Source organism: Notamacropus eugenii, chromosome 4, assembly GCF_028372415.1.
Source record: "Notamacropus eugenii isolate mMacEug1 chromosome 4, mMacEug1.pri_v2, whole genome shotgun sequence".
Lineage (NCBI taxonomy): Eukaryota > Metazoa > Chordata > Mammalia > Diprotodontia > Macropodidae > Notamacropus > Notamacropus eugenii.
Genome location: NC_092875.1, coordinates 13,046,139 through 13,065,046, shown reverse-complemented (window position 1 = coordinate 13,065,046; position 18,908 = coordinate 13,046,139). Strand labels below are relative to the sequence as shown.

General features: G+C 41.1%; 1 protein-coding gene across 1 annotated transcript in view; it reads left to right on the top strand.

Annotated features, from left to right (window-relative positions):
* Positions 1-18,606, top strand: part of SLC5A1 (solute carrier family 5 member 1) — a 63,566-nt gene extending 44,960 nt beyond the window's left edge. The window contains exons 10-15 of the mRNA XM_072599847.1: positions 987-1,094; positions 4,233-4,383; positions 5,396-5,564; positions 8,958-9,173; positions 13,093-13,201; positions 17,230-18,606. Coding sequence (XP_072455948.1) covers positions 987-1,094; positions 4,233-4,383; positions 5,396-5,564; positions 8,958-9,173; positions 13,093-13,201; positions 17,230-17,447 — 971 coding nt within the window. The 3' untranslated portion in view covers positions 17,448-18,606. The remainder of the gene's footprint in view (positions 1-986; positions 1,095-4,232; positions 4,384-5,395; positions 5,565-8,957; positions 9,174-13,092; positions 13,202-17,229) is intronic.
* Positions 18,607-18,908: the final 302 nt, after the last annotated feature.

Sequence of the window (18,908 nt, the reverse complement as noted above, 5' to 3'; positions counted from 1 at the left end):
CAACCAATCAATAATCATCTATTAATCACATACTGTGTGCTAGACTCAGTGCTGAGTGCCAGGGGTACAAGGACACAAATGAATCAGCCCTGTTCCTCAAGCCGCTTACATTCTGCTGGGAGCCTTAGAACATACACAGAAATGTATACACAACACTCTTCATGAGGTCACTGCAAAACAGTTAAAAAAGGAGAGAGTACTAACACCTGTGCAGAGGAGGAAAGGCTCATGTAGGCAGTGGCACCTGTGTGGAAGCCAAGGATTTTGTGAAGTGGAAGTGATGGCACTCTAGGAGTGAAGAACACTCTGTGCAATGTCACACAGGTGGGAGATTAAACTGTTGTACAGAGGAAATGGCTAGCCAGACAACTTGACAGGGACAGAGAGGGTGAATGAAAGGAAGTAATATGAGATAGGATTAGGAAGAGAGGTGGGAGCCAGATTGGGGAGGATTCTGAAGGAAGAGAGGATAGAAATGATGGAAGTGGGATGGACACTTCAGGGGATAGAGGAGGTGGAGAGGGGGATACCCCCCCCCCCCATTAGATCATGACCTCCTTGAGGCCAAGGATTTTGTCATTTTTCATCCTTGCATCTTTAGTCCTTTGCATGTAGCAATGGTTGTTGAAATGAGTTTCTGGATTGCAATGAGACAATTGTCCCCACAGCAAAGAGGTGTACGACTCCTCCTCCAACTTTATTTTCGAAGCTTTCCTTCTCTCTGCCCCTTCCCAGAAGATGTATTTGTCCTCATTCAGGGTTTGGGATGGAGTTGGAGCAACAGTATGTGGGCATAGGGGTGGCCAGATCTTTGAGGAAGATCCAAGGAGATTATGGGGGGGCTGGGGATGTCAGGGAAAGGGGATGGTTGAATTTTGGTATGGGGAACCAAGTGATCTGATGACAGTGGTCATTTGACAAGATCCCAGTGGGGTAGGAGTCCAAGGTTCAAGTCCTCATCCTTTCTACCCTCCTTCTCTTTCCAGATAAGGTGGCCTGTGTCCTTCCCTCAGAGTGTGAAGCCCAGTGTGGGACAAAAGTAGGCTGTACTAACATTGCTTTCCCAACTCTGGTGGTGGAACTGATGCCAAATGGTAAGGACCCAAATTGGACAGTAGGACCAGTTCTGGGAGGGCAGGTAGCAGGGGGATCTTGGGAAGGAAGGGAGTGAGGGAGGGAATGGCTCCACAGGAATTTTCCTTGCAGGTGTTTGCCTTTGGTCAGGGCCACCAGGGACAAGAATCTATAGAATCTGTACAGCAAAGGGACATGAGACCATCTTGTTCTAAATTCCAAATTTGGAGCTGGAGGGTCCATCATCAGTTATATAGTCCAATTACCTCACAGGCCCAGAGTTTAATTGGCTTGCCCAAGGTCATTGAGAGAACAAGAATACTCATGGGGGTCAGTGCTTCAAAGTTGGAAGGGGCCTCAATGATCATCTGGTCCAATGCATACCCACATGGAAGGGATGCCCAGTGACAAAAGGTCATTCCCTCTCTGTTTGAATACCAAGGAGGGTGAGCTCACTCCCTCTGCTGTCAGCCTTGTCACCTTGGGGCAGCTCTCATGGATCACACGTTTTTCCTGACATCAAGCCTGATTTGGCTTGTGTGCCACTTTCTGGCTCTGCCCCGCTTGGGTCCGAACATAGCAGATGTAACCCCTCCTCTACATGAAGACCTTCAGACACTTGTACACAGCTCTCATATCTCCCCCAGACTCTTTTCTACTCCAGGGTAAGCACTCCCATTTCCTCAGTCTCAAGACCCTTCCCCAGCCTGGCTTATTCACATCCTTAACTGTGTGACCCAGAGCTGAACAGAATGATGAAGTCTGACCAGGGCAGACGACAGTGGGGCTGTCACCTCTCTGTTCCTGGAAACTTGACCTCTCTGAGTGAAAACCAAGATCCCATTCCTTTTTTCTTTTTTGGTCTCTGCCTCACTCTGATGACTCATATTGAACTTTCAGTCCTCTAAGATCACAAGATCTTCTTCAGACACACTGCTATTTAACCATGCCTCTCCTATATTGGGCTCAAGGGAGGCTCAGAATGGTGAAAGAACTTAATCAAGGTCATATGGGGAACTATTGACTCCACACACTGACCTGGAGTATTTTGCCCTGACTTGGGAGGAAAGGAAGAATGTGGAGTTTTTCCACATAGATGGAATTCATAACCTTGGGCAAAACATTATAATCCTATAAACAACCAGAGGTAATCATTAAACACCTCAGAGACTCGGCTGTCTGTTGATTAAGTTCCATAATTAACAAGAGGTTGAAGTGGCTGTTTGGGTCCCAGCTGGGGCTATGGTGACCTCCATGTAAGCAGTTGCTGCCCATTGGTGGAAGCATGGGTGATGGTATCTTAATGGGTCCCTGAATGGTTACTGGAATATTTTGGTATGAGTCAGTGGAGTATAGTAGGAAGAACACTAGTGCTGGAGTCAAGTCCTTACTTATCTATGTGACCTTGGGTTAGGTCCTTTCAATCTTTGGGCCTCAGTTTCCTTGTCTGTAAAATGTAGAGTTTAGACTTGGTCCTTGTGGTCTCTTCTATGATCCAATGAGGCTGATGATATCAGTGGTGGGAGGGGGAAGGGCCATGGGGGAGGGGAGAAAGTATACCCCTGGGTGGTGCTGCTGGGCCCCCTCTGAAGTTTCTTACCCTGGGGAAAAGTGCCTGGACTGGGGTTTCAAGTGCCTGCAAGATCACATAATGATGAAATGTTAGAGCTGAGATTTGGACCCAGGGTGATTCTAGATCCAGGTCTCTGTGGGTTGACCTGAATTGATGGAAAATGTTAAACCCTCCCTCTTTCCCCTCCCTAGTCTCCCCCTCCCCATCAGACTGGAAGAACAGTAGTTGATAATCTCTGCTGCTGATCTCACAAAGTTTCTCACATGCCCTGGATCCCTTGCATTGCCTCAGTCATCATAGGTGACTAATCTACACTTGTGGATGACTTGGATCCATAACCTTATTTTAACCTCATCCATCCTTCTATGGTGGGCAGGGCGAGTTTTGCCATCTGTATTTTAGAGATGAGGAAACTGAGACCCTAAGAGGCAAAGCGACAATGTCGGCAGTGCCAAAGTGAAAGGATCTGCTTTGGGAGGCCATGCTAGGAAAGATTTCAAGAGAAGGTGGCCATTGGGTCAGTATATTCTGTGGGGCAGTGGGAAAGGCACAGAATTGGGAGTAAGGAAGACTGTGTAGTATATGGATTAGAGGTCAGTTCCCTGTGTGACCTTAGACATGTCATGGCCCTCTCCTGGTTATGCACACAGGGCCAGAGCCCTAGCTTTCCTCCAGGTCTCCTGATCTTCAGTCTGGATGTATTTCTTCCAGACCTGGCTGTCACTCCTTGGTTGAGGCAAAGACACCATCCTCGGGTGGTATTGCAAATGGGACTGTTCATCAGAAAACCTGTGGAGCAGCTCTTGTGCTAGGAAATGCCACAGGAATACAGGGGATTTGCCTTCAGGGTATTTGGGAATCTAGTTAGGGGGACAAGGGTCACATAGGTAAGCTATCCCCATTACACTATAAGCTCACTTAGGGAGGTGCTAGGCTGTATTCACTGATCAGGACCAAGCATAAAGTCATAGAATCCTAGAACATAGACAGACAGAGTTGGGAGGGTCCTTAGAACAGGAGATGTCAGGGCTGGGAGGGGTCTTAGAGCTGGGAGAGATCTAGAATGGTTTATTAGATCTGGGAGAGATGTTAGAACATAGAAAGTTGGAACTGGGAGGGAAATTAGATCTTAGAATGTTGATGCTGGGAGAGACATTCAGCCATGGGACCTAGAAGGTTTTTAGATGAGACTTTAGAGATTAGATAGTCTGAATATCCAAAGAAGAAAGTGAGACCCAGGTAGAGGGAGTGTTTTCCTTAAATCAGTCAAAAACTATTTACTTATTATTCAGTGAAGGAGTTGCTGAGGCAAGACCAGAAGCCTGATATCTTGGGCACTTGTGATGGTGATGTGGTTGGAGAACAATGAAAGTTGGCTTCTGGCATCTAATGGCCCAGAGTCTCCTCCAGCTCAGAGAAGAAGGTGGTGTTATTGGACAGCATGGCAGAGTGGGGAGAAGAGAAAGGGGAGGGGGGGGTGGAAGAAGGGAAGGAAGCAATAAGCTGATCACTTATTAGCTGTGTGACCAGCCTCTGACAGCGGCTCCTCCCAGATCCAACCTCAGGAGCCTCCCTCGTCTTCTAGGTCTTCGTGGCTTGATGTTGTCTGTCATGCTGGCCTCCCTCATGAGCTCACTCACCTCCATCTTCAATAGTGCCAGTACTCTGTTCACCATGGACATCTACACCAAAATCCGGAAGAAGGCATCTGAGAAGGAGCTTATGATAGCCGGAAGGTGAGACTGTCTGCTCCTCTTTTCTGAGTCATAAATCCAGCAGGTCATGGAATGTCAGAGCTAGGGGAAAACTTAGAACCCAAATTGTCTCAGATGGGAAGGGCCAGAATATCAGAGCTGTGAGGTGCCTTAGAACATGGAATGTCAGAACTTGGAAGGCCTTTGGGATAGAGGATGTGAGAGCTGGGGGCGGGGGGATGACGTTAGGACATAAAACGTCAGAACTTTTGGAATGGAGAGGGACCTCAGAGCATAGAGTGTTAGATTTGGGAGAGGGCTTAGATTTAGTCTGAAGTCCTTATTAAGCCAGGACTTGGATGGACCTTAGCATATTGGATAAATTTTCTTATGTTTCTGTGTATTTTTCATATCCAGCATTTTTTTATGGTACAGTAATATTCATTCATTCATGTACGGAAATTTGTTGTCATTTGCCAAATCGATGGGCACATCTTTTGTTTTTAGTTCTTTATTGACACAGAAAGTTCTGTTTTGAATATATTGGTCTGCATGGGACCTATCTTTCTGTCTCGGATCTCCTTGAAGTAAATGGGACCTCTGCCACTTCTACTTTCTGGGCCTCAATTTATCCATCTGTAAAATGAGGGCGTTGTACCTGGTGATATCAGGAGAGGTCAAAAAGCATGAGGCCAAGAGCTCCCTCTGTGAAGGTTAATAGTTAATTAGCTTAAGATTCTGTGCTTTGACTGTATAGGCAAGCAACGATTAAGTCTGTGTTCCTTCGTGAAAAACGTGGTTATTGGCGAAAGTCAAACACATTTTCATTTGCTATTGGCATAGATGACTTTCACGAGGTAGAACATTTCATTCAAAACAAATGATTGGCTTTGGGAATAGTCAGGAAAACAGGCTGTCAATTCTTCGACTTGCTCATTATTCTTCTCTGCTGCAGTATTAGATGCCTTTGTGCTTTTGGATACTAGTATGTATTTTGATCACTCCATTAAGTGGATTTGGTCTCTTGACTTGTGTGGACTGGTTTCATTTGCAGACTGTTCATCCTGGTACTAATTGCCATCAGCATTGCCTGGGTCCCTGTCGTGCAGTCGGCTCAGAGTGGGCAGCTCTTTGACTATATCCAGTCGATCACCAGTTACCTGGGGCCACCCATCGCTGCTGTTTTCCTGCTTGCCATTTTCTGCAAGAGAGTCAATGAGTCGGTGTGTATAAGCCTTGGAGAAATGTCATTATACTTAAAAATTTAGGACTTCTTCCCCTGAAGCTGAATTTCTCCCTATACCAATGGGCTTTGACCTTCCCCGGAACTCTTAGCTATAGGCAGCATTGAAGGACTAAGAAGCAGGACCAGTGGAGACTGTAGGTGAACCAACTAAAATCAGGGACTGGCCGTCATGTAAGGAAAGTCTCAGAGACCTGAGCTCCTGTCTTGGCTTTTTATTTTATTATTTATTTGTTAAATAGCTATGTGATCTTAGCCAAAGTCACTCCTCTCTTGGCTGCAGTTTCTTCATCTACAAAATCAGGGAGTTGGATAAGATCATCCCCAAGGTCTCCTTTAGTTCTAAAAATTCTATGATCCTATGAGTCCTCTGGTTTCCAGTTGAGTGCCCTTCCCTCTGTTGGCACTCAAGAAACACCCTGAAACCGATTTTGATGACCTCAGATCCCTTGGTGCTCTTGTAATAGCCAGTTTCAATATCTATGAAAGTCCAATAAAGAGGATACCAGAATGACCTCAGTTGGGACTTAGAGCAGAGAAGTGTTGGGTGAGCACCAGTTTCACCTCTCTCTCCATGTGAAGTGCTGGGAGAGATACAAAGGAAGTCTAAGGCATTGTTTCTACTTAGTCTCGTGGAAATAAGACTCGAGGAGTCTTGGGGATACAATCTTGAGAAGATATGACACATTTACATAAAAGCAGTAATAATAAGAATACATCTTTAAGATTTCAAAAGTGTTTTCCTTACAACACCATAACAAGGCAATACAATTAATGAAGTTTATAAAATATGGACCAATGAACTTAACTTTGATTCCTAACAAAATTCTAGTATGTATTATTATAAGGATGGTTAGTGAACACTGAGAAAATAAAACAGTGGTCACAAAGAGCCAGCATAGCCTCACCAAGAACAGGGTTTGCTAAAATCACCTAAATTCCATTTTTGGCAAGGTAACTACACTGATATAAACACAGTTATTGGTAAAAAACAATACAGTTAGACTTGAATTAGGAGAACATTGTAGATATGGTTTACCTAGCTTTTAGCAAAGTGTCTGCCAAAATTCTTCTCGTTATTTTTGGCAGAAAATATGGAGAGACATGGGCTAGATCAGATTACAATTAACAATGGTCACATAAAAAGAGGAATCCACATTTCAACATCAACTTGAAAGGCGGTCTCCATTGGAGTGTCCCAGTGATCTGTGCTTGCTCCTATATATTTTTCTTTCTTTTTTACTAATTAATTTATTTGTTTTCAGTTTTCTACAATCACTTCCATAAGTCTTAGATTTTTCTCCCCCTTTTCCTCCCTCCCTCCCCAAGACAGCGTGCAGTCTTATATGGGTTCTACACATACATTCTTACTAAATACATTTTCACCTTCGTCATGTTGCATGGAAGAATTAAAATGAATGGGAGAAAACATGAGAAAAACCAAACCAAACCACAACAAAACACAAGAGAAAATATTCTGCTTCATTCTGCGATCCATAGTTCTTTCTCTGGATGGGAAAGGCATTTTGCCTCAAGAATTCATTGGGAATTTTTTAGGTCCTTGCATTGCTGTGAAGGGCTAAGTCTACCAGAAAAATTCCTCACACACTGTGGTTGTTGCTGTGTACAAAGTTCTCCTGGTTCTGCTCCTTTCACTCAGCATCAGTTCATATAAGTCCTTCCAGGCCTCTCTGAAGTCTTTCTGTTCATCATTTCTTATTTGATCCTATATTTTTAAATATCTTTGTTACTGATTTCATAAGTGATCAGATGGTTTGCTAATCAAATGTGAGATGTGAGTTATATAAAGTGTGAAGGGATAGGTAACATGTTAGAGTCAAGATTCAAAAAGATTTTGACAGCTAGAACTTTGGGTCACACCCAATAAGATGAAATTTCATAGGGATTAAGTCAAAGCATGTAACGCAATCAGTATATTGATTTCTCCACATACAGCTTATAGTAGATGTGGCTATTTAGACATTTGTCTGAAAACAATCTGGGGGTTTAATGTACCTCAGGTTCAATACAAGTCAATGTGTGATTTGGCAGCACCTAAGTGAATACATTAACAACATTAAACGAGGCTTAGTTCCCAGGAATAAAGAACTAATAGTTCCACTGTGTCTTGTTCTGGTCAGACTATGTCTGCTAAGTCCTGGGGACCATATTTTAGGAAAAAAACATGGATAAGATAAAGAGAATATACAGGGCAATGAGGATGTTAATAGTCTCCCAGATCACCCCATACGACCATCAGTTGAAGTTTCCTTCAATGGGGATACATAGCCTGAAAAGAATCAGGGGAGACATATGTTGTTGAGGCTTTTTTCAGTCAAGTCTGACTCTTCATGACCCCATTTGGGGTTTTCTGGACAAAGATACTGAAGTGGTTTGCCATTTCCTTCCTCAGCTCATTTTATAGATGAGGAAACAGGCAAACAGGGTTAAGTGACTTACTCAGGGTCCCATAGCTACTAAGTGTCTGAGGCCAGATTTGAATTCACAAAATGAGTTTTCCTGACTCCAGGTCCAACAATCTATCCATTGCATCACCTAGTTGCTCTAGGGGAGACATAACCGTCTTCAAATACTTGAAGGGATGTTAAATCTATAAGGGATTAGATTCATTGTGTGTAGCCTCAGAGATCAGAACTAGAAACAATGAAGGTATGGATGTCGTATAGACCAGTTTAGGTTTGATATAAAAGTCAAATGGGTTGCTTTAGAAGAGAATGGAATTCTTCTCAGCAGAGAGTTTCAATTAAAAGCCGGACTGTCCCTCATCAGGGATATGTTAGGAGGGATTCTTGCTCAGATAGTTTTCTCTGGCTCCAAGATTTTGTGATGACAAACCATGCATAAATGAGGTAACTAGAAAGTTAGGGAGGTTGGGTGACTTATATAGGGTCACCTCTCTAGTTAGTTTCAGAGTTAGTGCTTGAGACTATGTCTTCTTCACCTAAGATCAGTGTCACCCCTATAAATTCATTTGTCCCAGTGTAAGACATACTTTGTTTCTTTTCCCCCAAGGAGTTTTCCATTTAATTAAGACAAATATATATCACATTTCATATATATACACATGTGTGTATATATATAATATTATTACAAAGATATATATCTTTAGACAAATACATATCACAAAAATAAAGTAGATAGTAGGGTGTCATTATTTCCATTTTACAGATGAGGAAATCAAGGCCCATAGTGGTTTCATGACTTGACTGAAGACAGAATTCAACTCTGTCTTTTGACTTCAAGTATAGTGCTTTGTCCATGATGTCAAGCCACCTTCTCAACCTTAGAAGCATGGTTGCCCAGGAAAAGTATCTACCTTTACCATGAACATGACTTGTCTGTCCTTTCACAGGGTGCCTTTTGGGGCTTGATTATAGGACTCCTGATTGGACTGTCTCGAATGATTACAGAGTTCGCCTATGGAACAGGCAGCTGTATGGTGTCCAGCAACTGTCCCAAGATCATCTGCGGTGTTCATTACCTCTACTTTGCCATTATCCTCTTTGTCGTTTCTATCATCATCATTTTATCCGTCTCTCTCTTGACGAAACCCATCCCAGATGTGCATGTGAGTATTAACACTTTTGCACTCACCTTCTACTGAAGTTGCCTTCTTGTTTCTCGTTTTTCTTCTACTCCACAAAGATCTATGGTATCCATAAGAAACTCACAATCTTACTGTCATATCCTCAAGGAATTCCTAACCTTACCATCAGATCTCTGAAGCTGAAGCGTCAGCTTCCTGATCATGAAACTTGAGCTACCTCTGCAGTGTCAGTGGATGACCTGATTGACCATAATCCTGGACTGGCCCAGTTCTACTTGATTTTAAAAAAACACATTTTCTTTTATTTGACATCACTTAAATCTCCCCCTCATATTACTCCTTCTCCCCTCCCAGAGAACCATTCAATATATCCAAGAATTTTTTAAGGTAAAAAGAAAGAGTGAGAGAGAAAAAATAGTCAGCCAAACCAATCAAAGCTTTGGAAAATCTGGCAACACATATAGTGTTGTGTTCCCATATCTCTTACTTTCTGCAAAGGAGTAGGGGATGTCATTCCATCCTAATTTTTTTGTTCTTTGTAATTTAGCAACATTCTTTTTTGATCTATTCAGCTTTTAAATGGGCAGGCATGGGTGACTTATGGCCTCAGTCATTGTAGGGAATACCTACATGATGAGATTCTACAACTTTTGGAGAGTTGGAGCAGAGCCCTAAACATACGCAGCCTGATTCTTCACAGTGGCATAATTCAATTCAATTCACCAAATATTGATTAAATAGATCTGCGCAAGACACTGCCCTAGGGGATGTAGAAACAAAAACTAAAGAGCTCTTGTCCCCAAAGGTTTCACATCCTGCAGGGGATATGCTATGTATACATCTCAGCAAATACAAGGTGATTTTAAGAGATAGAACACCTGGGGTCCCCAGAACACTGTGAGGTTAATGGGACAGAGTTTCACATCAAGCCATGCAGTCAGACATGGCTCTAGAAAAACTCATCACAGATTCAGCCCTTCACAAAAAATGAACTGCAACCATAGGCCACTCAGGTATGGTACCAAGCACTGGAGCAGGTCAGTTAGGGTCTATAGTGGATAGAATTCTTGACTTGGTGTCAGATATTTCCTAGCCATATGATCCTGGGGAAATTATTTAACCTCTTTGTAGCCTGTTTCTTCATCTGTAAAATAGTGATTATAATGGCACCTACTTCCCAGGGTTGTTTTGAGGATCAAATGAGATAATCTACGTAGAGTGCTTTGTAAACCTTAACGTACTATACAAATATTGTTATTAATATTATCTCCAGGGAAAGGACACGCAGGCACACTGTTTCCTGCTTGCTTCCCTGCCAGTTAGTGTGCCAGAAAAGAGCCATCATGGACACTTTAGGGAAATTTCCCTTTGAGAAAAGTCCAACTAATGTGGTGATGACCTTCTCAAACCAGTAAGGATCACCTTGGTCTTACTTTTGCTGTGCAAACAGTACAAATTGTTTAAAGGTAGAGGAATTGGATGGCCTATCTAGATGAACATTTACTTTTGCAGTGTGTTCCTTACTCCAACTCCCAGGCTGCCCTGGTTCCACAGACCTAACTCTACTGTCTTTCCTCCCAAACCTCAGCCTTTGTAGTGCCTGAATCAGCTGTCTTTCTTAAACATGGTGCTGACCCTTTATGGAACAACAGGGCTAAAATACTGAAACTGATCACTAGTAGAGAGGGCTGGCAGGGTCAGTGTCCTATGTTATTTCAAATTCCCCAGAGGTTCCTTACCGATCACCTACACCATGTCCTTCAAGACTTCTTGTCTGCACAAAAGAATCCATTATGATGTAACTGCTTACCTATGAAATTTGTCTAAAAGGGGACAGCTGTGGTTAGTACTATAGTAAGGAACAATTTATAGTGCTTTACACTTTGCGAGATATTTCATTTGAACCTCACAGAAATACTATCTAGATGACTCAGGTCCTCTTCTCCTCATTTTGAGGATGAACAAACCAAGCCTCAGAGAGATAAACTGATCTACTTTTAGTTGCGCAACTAGTTGGTTAATTAATATTGGCTTGAACCCAGGTCTTTTCTGGTTCCAAGTTCAGTATTTTTTTTTTTTGATATCACTTGGTCTCTCAATGAGTGACCAACAACACATACATGGAATGAATGCAAAGTTCTCCCTCTTCTTTTAATTGATAATTAAAAAACCCCAAATAGACGAGTAAGCAAATATAATCAATTTGTATGTTTACACACACACACACACACACACACACACACACACACACACACCTTGAAAACAAAACAACCCTGAACAGTGATTGGGGCTTCACTTAACTTCATTCTTTTGTACGTTCATATTTTTAAAAGGAAGGTTATACAATTTAAGTTCAGTCTGCCAATACCAACAGTGAATATTTATATAGCACTTTAAGCTTTGCAAAGAACTATGCAGACACATATATACATATGTCTTTGTGTGTATATATACATACGTATATAAGGGCAGCTAGGTGGTGCAGTGGATAGAGCACCAGTGCAGGAGTCAGGAGGACCTGAGTTCACATCTCACCTCAGACACTTGACACTCACTAGCTGTGTGACCTTGGGCAAGTCACTTAACCCCAGTTGCCTTATCCTGGGTCATCTCCAGTCATCCTGATGAATATCTGGTCACTGGATTCAGATGGCTGTGGAGGAGAAGTGAGGCTGGTGACCTGCACAGCCCTCCGGCCCTCAGAACAAAGTCAAGTGCAAGTCATGTCATTATTTCTGTGATGGTATGGTCTTCTTTGGCAACGAAGGATGAGCACACCATGCATATATGTACATGTATTTATCTATAATCTCATTTGACAACCCTGTGAGGTAGATTATCATATTATCTACATTTTAGAGATGAGGAAACTGAGGCTGCATTTTGTTGTATTTCATATTGTTTTTGTTTATTTACATTGTTATGGTCAGTTTGTGTATCATATACAGTAGATCTGCTTCCTTAATTTTGCATCACTTCCTACAGTAGGATGTCTTCCTGAATTCTTCATATATGTTATTCATTGTGGTGCAGTAATAATCCACTTTATTGACATAGCACCCAGCTGTGGGGGATATAGATTCCTTACAACTTTTTGCCATTACAAATAGCACTGCTGTGATTATTTTTGTGTTGCTGTTGCTCAGTTGTTTTCAATTGTGATACTAGAGTGGTTTGCCATTTCATTCTCCAGCTCATTTACAGGTGAAGAACAAACAGAGTTAAGTGACTTGCCCAGGGTCTCACAGCTAGTAAGTGTTTATGACTAGATTTGAACTCAGAAAGATTAGTTTTCCTGATTTCAAGCCTGGCATTCTATCTACTGCACCACTAAACTGCCCTGAGTATTTTTTGTACATATAAATAGCTCTTTCCTGTCACTAATTTCCTTGGGAGTATAAATCTCATAATGAGATCACTGCACCAAAGTATAACAAAAATTTTGTAACTCTTTTGGTGTAATTTCATTTTTCCTCCTTTTAATTGGATCTGTGATTTCATTGGTATTGGGAACTTTCAGTGAGAAAACTCCACCTACCAATGCACATGGACATCTTCTCTGTAAATTACAGTCTTAGAAAGTTTTCTACAGCTCCTTAGAAGTTAAACAACTTTCTGGGGTCACAGTGTAGTTTGTGTCAGAGACAGAACTTGAAATAATGTCTTCTTGAGGTCATCTCTTTATCCACTGCGTCATGCTGCCTCTCCACATTGCTTTCTAAAAACAGTTGAATCAATTCACAGCCAACAGTAAATCAGTGTGCCTGATTTCCCAGTCTAGCTAGCACTAACTCCCCCCACCCTTAAAGGTCTCTCCTTCACCCGAATCTGATATATCCCTTCTGGGAACTGTAGGTAGTCCAATAGCTATGTCCTCAACTGCGTAGCCAGTAGTATGGTTCCCTTGGCTAATCTGCTTCTGTTTTTCCCATACCCTCAGCTTTACCGCCTGTGTTGGACTTTGAGGAACAGCAAGGAAGAGCGTATTGATCTGGATGCAAGTGATGAGAAGGAAGCCCTAGATGATTCTGAAGACAAGTCGGAAATAGGTGAGTTAGGTCTCCAGTTCTTTTTACACACCTCAAATTATTTCTCCCCACAGTGATAGAAAGACCACACTTTCTGTGTAATTCAGCCTGGATTGGAGTGGGGGGCCAGAATCAGAGAAGAGGTAGAATAAAAAACATGTTACTATAGCTATGCAGTCATAGTCATTCCCGTTCCCCTTATATTTTGTTAGTTAAGAAGAAGGAACTAGATTCCAGTCCCACTGACCTGCTGTATATTCTTGCTAAAATGATTCCTCATCCATGGGTCTCAGTTTTCTACTTTATAAAATGAGTTTGGATAATATGATCTTTTAGTGTATCAGGAAGAACCTTGGACTTGAAGTTGGAGGACTGGACTTGAGCTTACTACTTTTGTGATTTCATCTCTTTGGGCCTCAATTTCCTTATCTGTAAAATTAGCAGTGGAGAGAGGGAGATACTAGATGATCCATAAGGTTTCTTTCAGTTGTGAAACTTATGAGCCTATAGCCATTTCCTTGTAAAATTCTGACAAAATTGGCCACGAATGCTAGAGCTAGCCTGAATGTATTCAGGAGCTGTCCATGGTTCTGAAACAAGATGATCTGTTTTTCCAGAGCAGGCCAGTGTATGTAGAAATGTCCAGAGACTGTTATTGATAAAAGAACGCATTGACTGTTCTGCTTGCTTACATGGTTACTGACAAATATCATCCTCTGGATGGAGGGGAGGAATAAAAATCCCTGAGCTATGTAAAGCACCTGTCCCTAGATTTTCTGAGAGATACTAGCTACCCATTCCTGCACTATGTGTCACATTAATAAATAATAAAATGATTACTATTTATAAGTAATGCATTTTAATCCACTTTTTGAAGTATTTATTTAATATCTTATTTCCAATCAATTACATGTAAAATACTGATTTCCAAATTCCCTCCCTCTTCTCCTCCCTCATTAAGAAAACAATTTTATATAGATTACACATGTGAAGTCATACAAAACATTTTCATATTAGTCATGTTGTGAAAGAAAACACAGAAAAAAGTTCCTCAAGAAAAATGAAGTGAAAAAATATCCTTTGATATTTATTCAGAGTCCATCAGTTCTTCCTCTGTATGTAGATAGCATTTTTCGTTCTAAGTCCCTAGGAATTTTCCTGGATCATTGTATCACTGAGAATAGCTGAGTCATTTGCAGCTGATCATCATATAATATCGCTGTTTCTGTGTATGATGTTCTCCTGGTTCTGCTCAATTCACTTGGCATTATTTCGTGTAAGTCTTTCCAGGCTTTTTGGAAACCATTCTGCTTGTCGTTTATTATAAGCATAATAGGATTCCATCACAATCATATACAACAACTTGTTCAGTCATTTCCCGAGGCATAGCCAAGTTCCAGTTCTTTGCCACCACAAAAAGAGCTACTATAAATAATTTTGTTCATGTAGGTCCTTTTATTTTTTGTTTTTATATTTTTGAGATAATTATGAATTTTGATAAGGTTTTGGTCCCAGAAGGGACCTTGAAGATCCTTTAGTTCATCCCCCTCATGAATCTCAGAAAGGTCATAGATTTTAGAGTTGGGAAAGAGCTTGGAAAGGGAACTTGCCTATAATCACACATAAAGTAGGTAGTAAGTCAGATTTTGAACTTAGGTCCTCTGAATCTAAATCCAGCACTGTTTCTAGTATACCATCAGAGCCTTTGATGAAAGGGGGGCTATAACTTTGTCATCATTGCCATTCATAATGATATTATAGTACCAGATATCTCTGATATCAAGCCCTTATATTTGTCAAATGTTTTATAACTTGCAAAAGCACTTCCATACCCATTCATTCACATGATCTTTAAAATGGCCCCATGAGATAGGCAGCACAATGAGTATACTTCTCATTTTCCATATAAGAAAAAGGAAGCCTAGAAAGGGAGAGAAGTTTTCCTAGTTTATTAGTGAGAGATTAGAGACTAGAATCCTAGTTCCTTGATTCCTACTGCAGGACTGGCTCAGTTCTGTTGGCATGACTCTCCAAACATCCTTTCTGGGGAGGCAAAGGGTAGACAAGGGAAGTAGAAAAGGAGAAAATTTGATTCCTAAGGTGCCAAGACCAAGTCTGTTGATTCGGGAGAAGTTCAGACCTAGAAAAACTTTATTCTCTTAATGACTTTATTCGGGAGAAGTTCAGACCTAGAAAAACTTTATTCTCTTAATATAATTGGAAGATCAAACCCAAAGTTGAACAGGAAGTTATCCCTGTTGCTGTGGCTGTAGATTAAATCTTTGCATCTTAGTGCATTTGTCAGGAACACTTGTCTCAATTATGATTAGATGATCTGAGACCCTGTCATTCTGGGCATTTGCAGAGAATCCATTCATATATGCATTCATCTATCCCTTCACCATGAATTTATTAAGTACCTAACCTGTGAAAGGCATCAGAAATTTTGCAAAGGCAAAAAAGAAAACAGTTCCTGCTGTCAAGGATATTGCATTCTATGGGGGAAGGGGAATAATAACAAATATAGATAGAATTTATATACCGCTTTAACACATTACATATACCATTTGATCCTCACAACAACCTAGTCAGATAGGTGTGTTATTAATATCCTTATTTTTTTATACGAGGAAACAGGCTGAGAGAGGTTAAATGACTTACTCAGAGTTACACAGCTAGCAATATAAATACAGTTTAATTTAAGGAGCCAGAGAGAGTGATTAGTATTACAGGTGAGCTTATATATGTATTTTAGAAAGGGTTTTTCTTAAAGGAAAACCCCAACTTTCCCCTTGTTATAAATTTATCACCCTGAGGCCCCTGTAGAAAATACTCTGGGAGACCAGCGGTCTGATTTCAGAACCATGGACAGTTTTCTGGGCGCCTTCAAGCATTCTTCTGGATTTATAGCCAATTTTGCCAACATTTCACGAAGAAATTGAAGAAATCCTAGGCTCACAGGTTTTAATTTTGAAGGGGGCCTTTGGGACCCTCTAGTTTTGGTAAATATATCCAAACCTAGCCACTTTCCATCCTCTTCAACTTGGAAGGAACTTTCAGAGCTTATACCCCATTATCCAAGGTCATCTCGAGGTCCCAGTGCACTACAGTAGCAAGACCTTGATGGAGCAACACAGAAGTCATCCGCGCCACATTCTATGGGAGAATTAGTGAATAAAAGGAGAACTTTGGCATCAGGACAACCTATATTCAAGCCTTGCCTCAGTCTCGTGCTGGTGATGTGATCCTTGGCAAGTCACTTAACACCTTCATGCCCTGAGCAATTTTCTAAAGCTGTAGGTTGCAGGACATATTGCTAAATATTTGTTGGTAGAGGGCATTTCCTCACTGGAGGTTCACTACATGAATGAAATCATGCATCTTAAAACAGAGAAAAAACCCTAAAACATTTACAAAGTTCTTTATGGCGGCAAATACCATATCCCATGAGTCTTGAATCAGATTCAAGAGAACTGATTTCAAATCTTGCTTCTCCCTTTTATCAACTGTGTCACTGTGGGCAAGCTGAGCTTCAGTTTTCTTATTTGCAAATGGAAATAATAGTATCTACTTCACTGGGTTACTGTTAGTATAGAGTGAAAAGAAATGCAAAGCACTTTGAAAGCCTTAAATGTCGAAAGAAATATTGGCCCTCATTATTTTTTTCTTATTTTCTCATTGCAACAAGTCTAGGTATCATATTGATACTAGAACCCAAGGGTCCTAGCCCAATGACTCAGGCTCTTTCCACTCCTCTTTGCTGATCTTACTGCTGAAAAGTTGGACACATTCCTGAAATATTTCATATTATTTTATTATATATAATTATTATATCATTTGTATATGTTATATAATTATATAATATTTCATATCATATTATTAATTAGTACATATTATGTTATTTCCATTTCTGTAAACAAGTGTGGAGAAAATCCTCCTTGGGACAACTGGTAACTAGAGGGAAGGTTGTCCTCTAGTCTGTCTCTTTGATGTTTGTAGGTTCCCCCACCCCCTAAATCCTATAATTCTCTTGTGCTTCTTTGACACAGAAGTCCATCAAGAAAGTAAGAGTTGCTTCAGGAAGACATATGACATGTTCTGTGGACTGGACGAGCAGAAGGGGCCCAAGCTGACCAAGGAAGAGGAGGCTGCTCTCAAGATGAAGCTGACAGACACATCAGAGAAGCCCTTGTGGAGAAGCGTTGTCAACATCAACGGCATCCTCCTCCTGACTGTGGCTGTCTTCTGCCATGCTTACTTTGCATAGGTTCCCCTGGCCCTCTGCTGCACACCAGATCCCTGAAGGCCAGCCTCTCGTCCTTTCTCCATCACTGGATCCCATACCAATTCCATTGTCATGGGAGGGAGGAATACAGTTGTAAATTAGAACTAAGAATATGAATGTACATACGTGTAATTAGAGCCTATACAAATGAAATCTTTTTTTCTCATTTTAAAATTATGTTTGAAGCAAAGTGAAGAAAGATGTATATACTAAAGCTTCCTAAACCAAGGGGGAAAGACTGCATTACTTTTCCTGGAGATTCATTCTAATTCAATTTAATAGAACCAACATATATAAAGCACCTATCATTGTGCTAGGTGTGGGGAAGGTGAAGATGAAGATGAAACAGTCTCTGAGGATGGGCAGACTTAGAGACTATAGTTCCCATGAGATCAGCTGCAATTTGGCTTCATGTCGTTTCATCGTGGAAATCCCGATGTGGAAGAATGAAGTCACTAGCGTTGTGGTGACCATTCTGGCTGGTGATTCTTTTCCTCCAGACATCCATGCATGGCATACTATCTTTTAACTTAAGCCCTAGGAATCAGAGAAAGCATGTATGATAACTGTCAGAAGAGTTGAGATAGTTGATGATCCTGAAACTCAGAATCCAGAGGCATAAGTTGGAGTCCTGGTTCTGTACTAACTTTATGGGTTACTCCAAGCAAGTTCCTTCCCCTCCCTGAGCCTCAATTTCCCCATCTGTAAAATGAAGACATTAGACTAGTGTCTTTCCAAGGACAGCCATTAAAGTAGAGCTGTCCCAAAGGGAAATAGGCTACCTTTGGAACTGGAAAGTTGGTCCTTCTTGGAGATATTCAAGCAAGGGGAAGACAAGTACTCATTAGTCACATTACTATGAAAATGAGTTGATCTAGGTAGCCACTGGAGCCTCTTCCACCTCTCATTTTCTCTGATTCTTTGACTGGACAGTCTCTGAGGGTTTCTTCCATTTCTAACACAAGACATAGACTGCTACAAAGGAAAGAGCAGGGCTTAAATCCCTCTTCTGGCACTGTCCACTGTGTGATCCCCTACTTACTGTTTCCTTTTATTTGTCATGAATCTACCTTTTTTATTTGCCACATATGCAGGAAAGATTGTATATCCGTTGTCCATGAAATAAAATTTTTTGACCATTTTTGTACTTGGTTCACTGAGTGCATCAGTAAAACGTGTAACAGAACAGCACAGCCTTTAGACACAGGAATCTCTTTCAATAGAAGATTAAGTATATTAAGCGTTGGGATGACAATCAGGAAGTTATATTTGAATTCTGCCTCTGACCCTTAGTAGCTGGGTGAACACAAGCAAATCACTTAGCTGTAATGAATGCCAGTTTTCTCCTCTATAAAATGGGTATAATAATATTCTTTATGCTCCTCTGTAGGATGGAGAGAAGGTAGCAAATAGTATGTGTGAGTGAAGGCTAATTTCAACAAC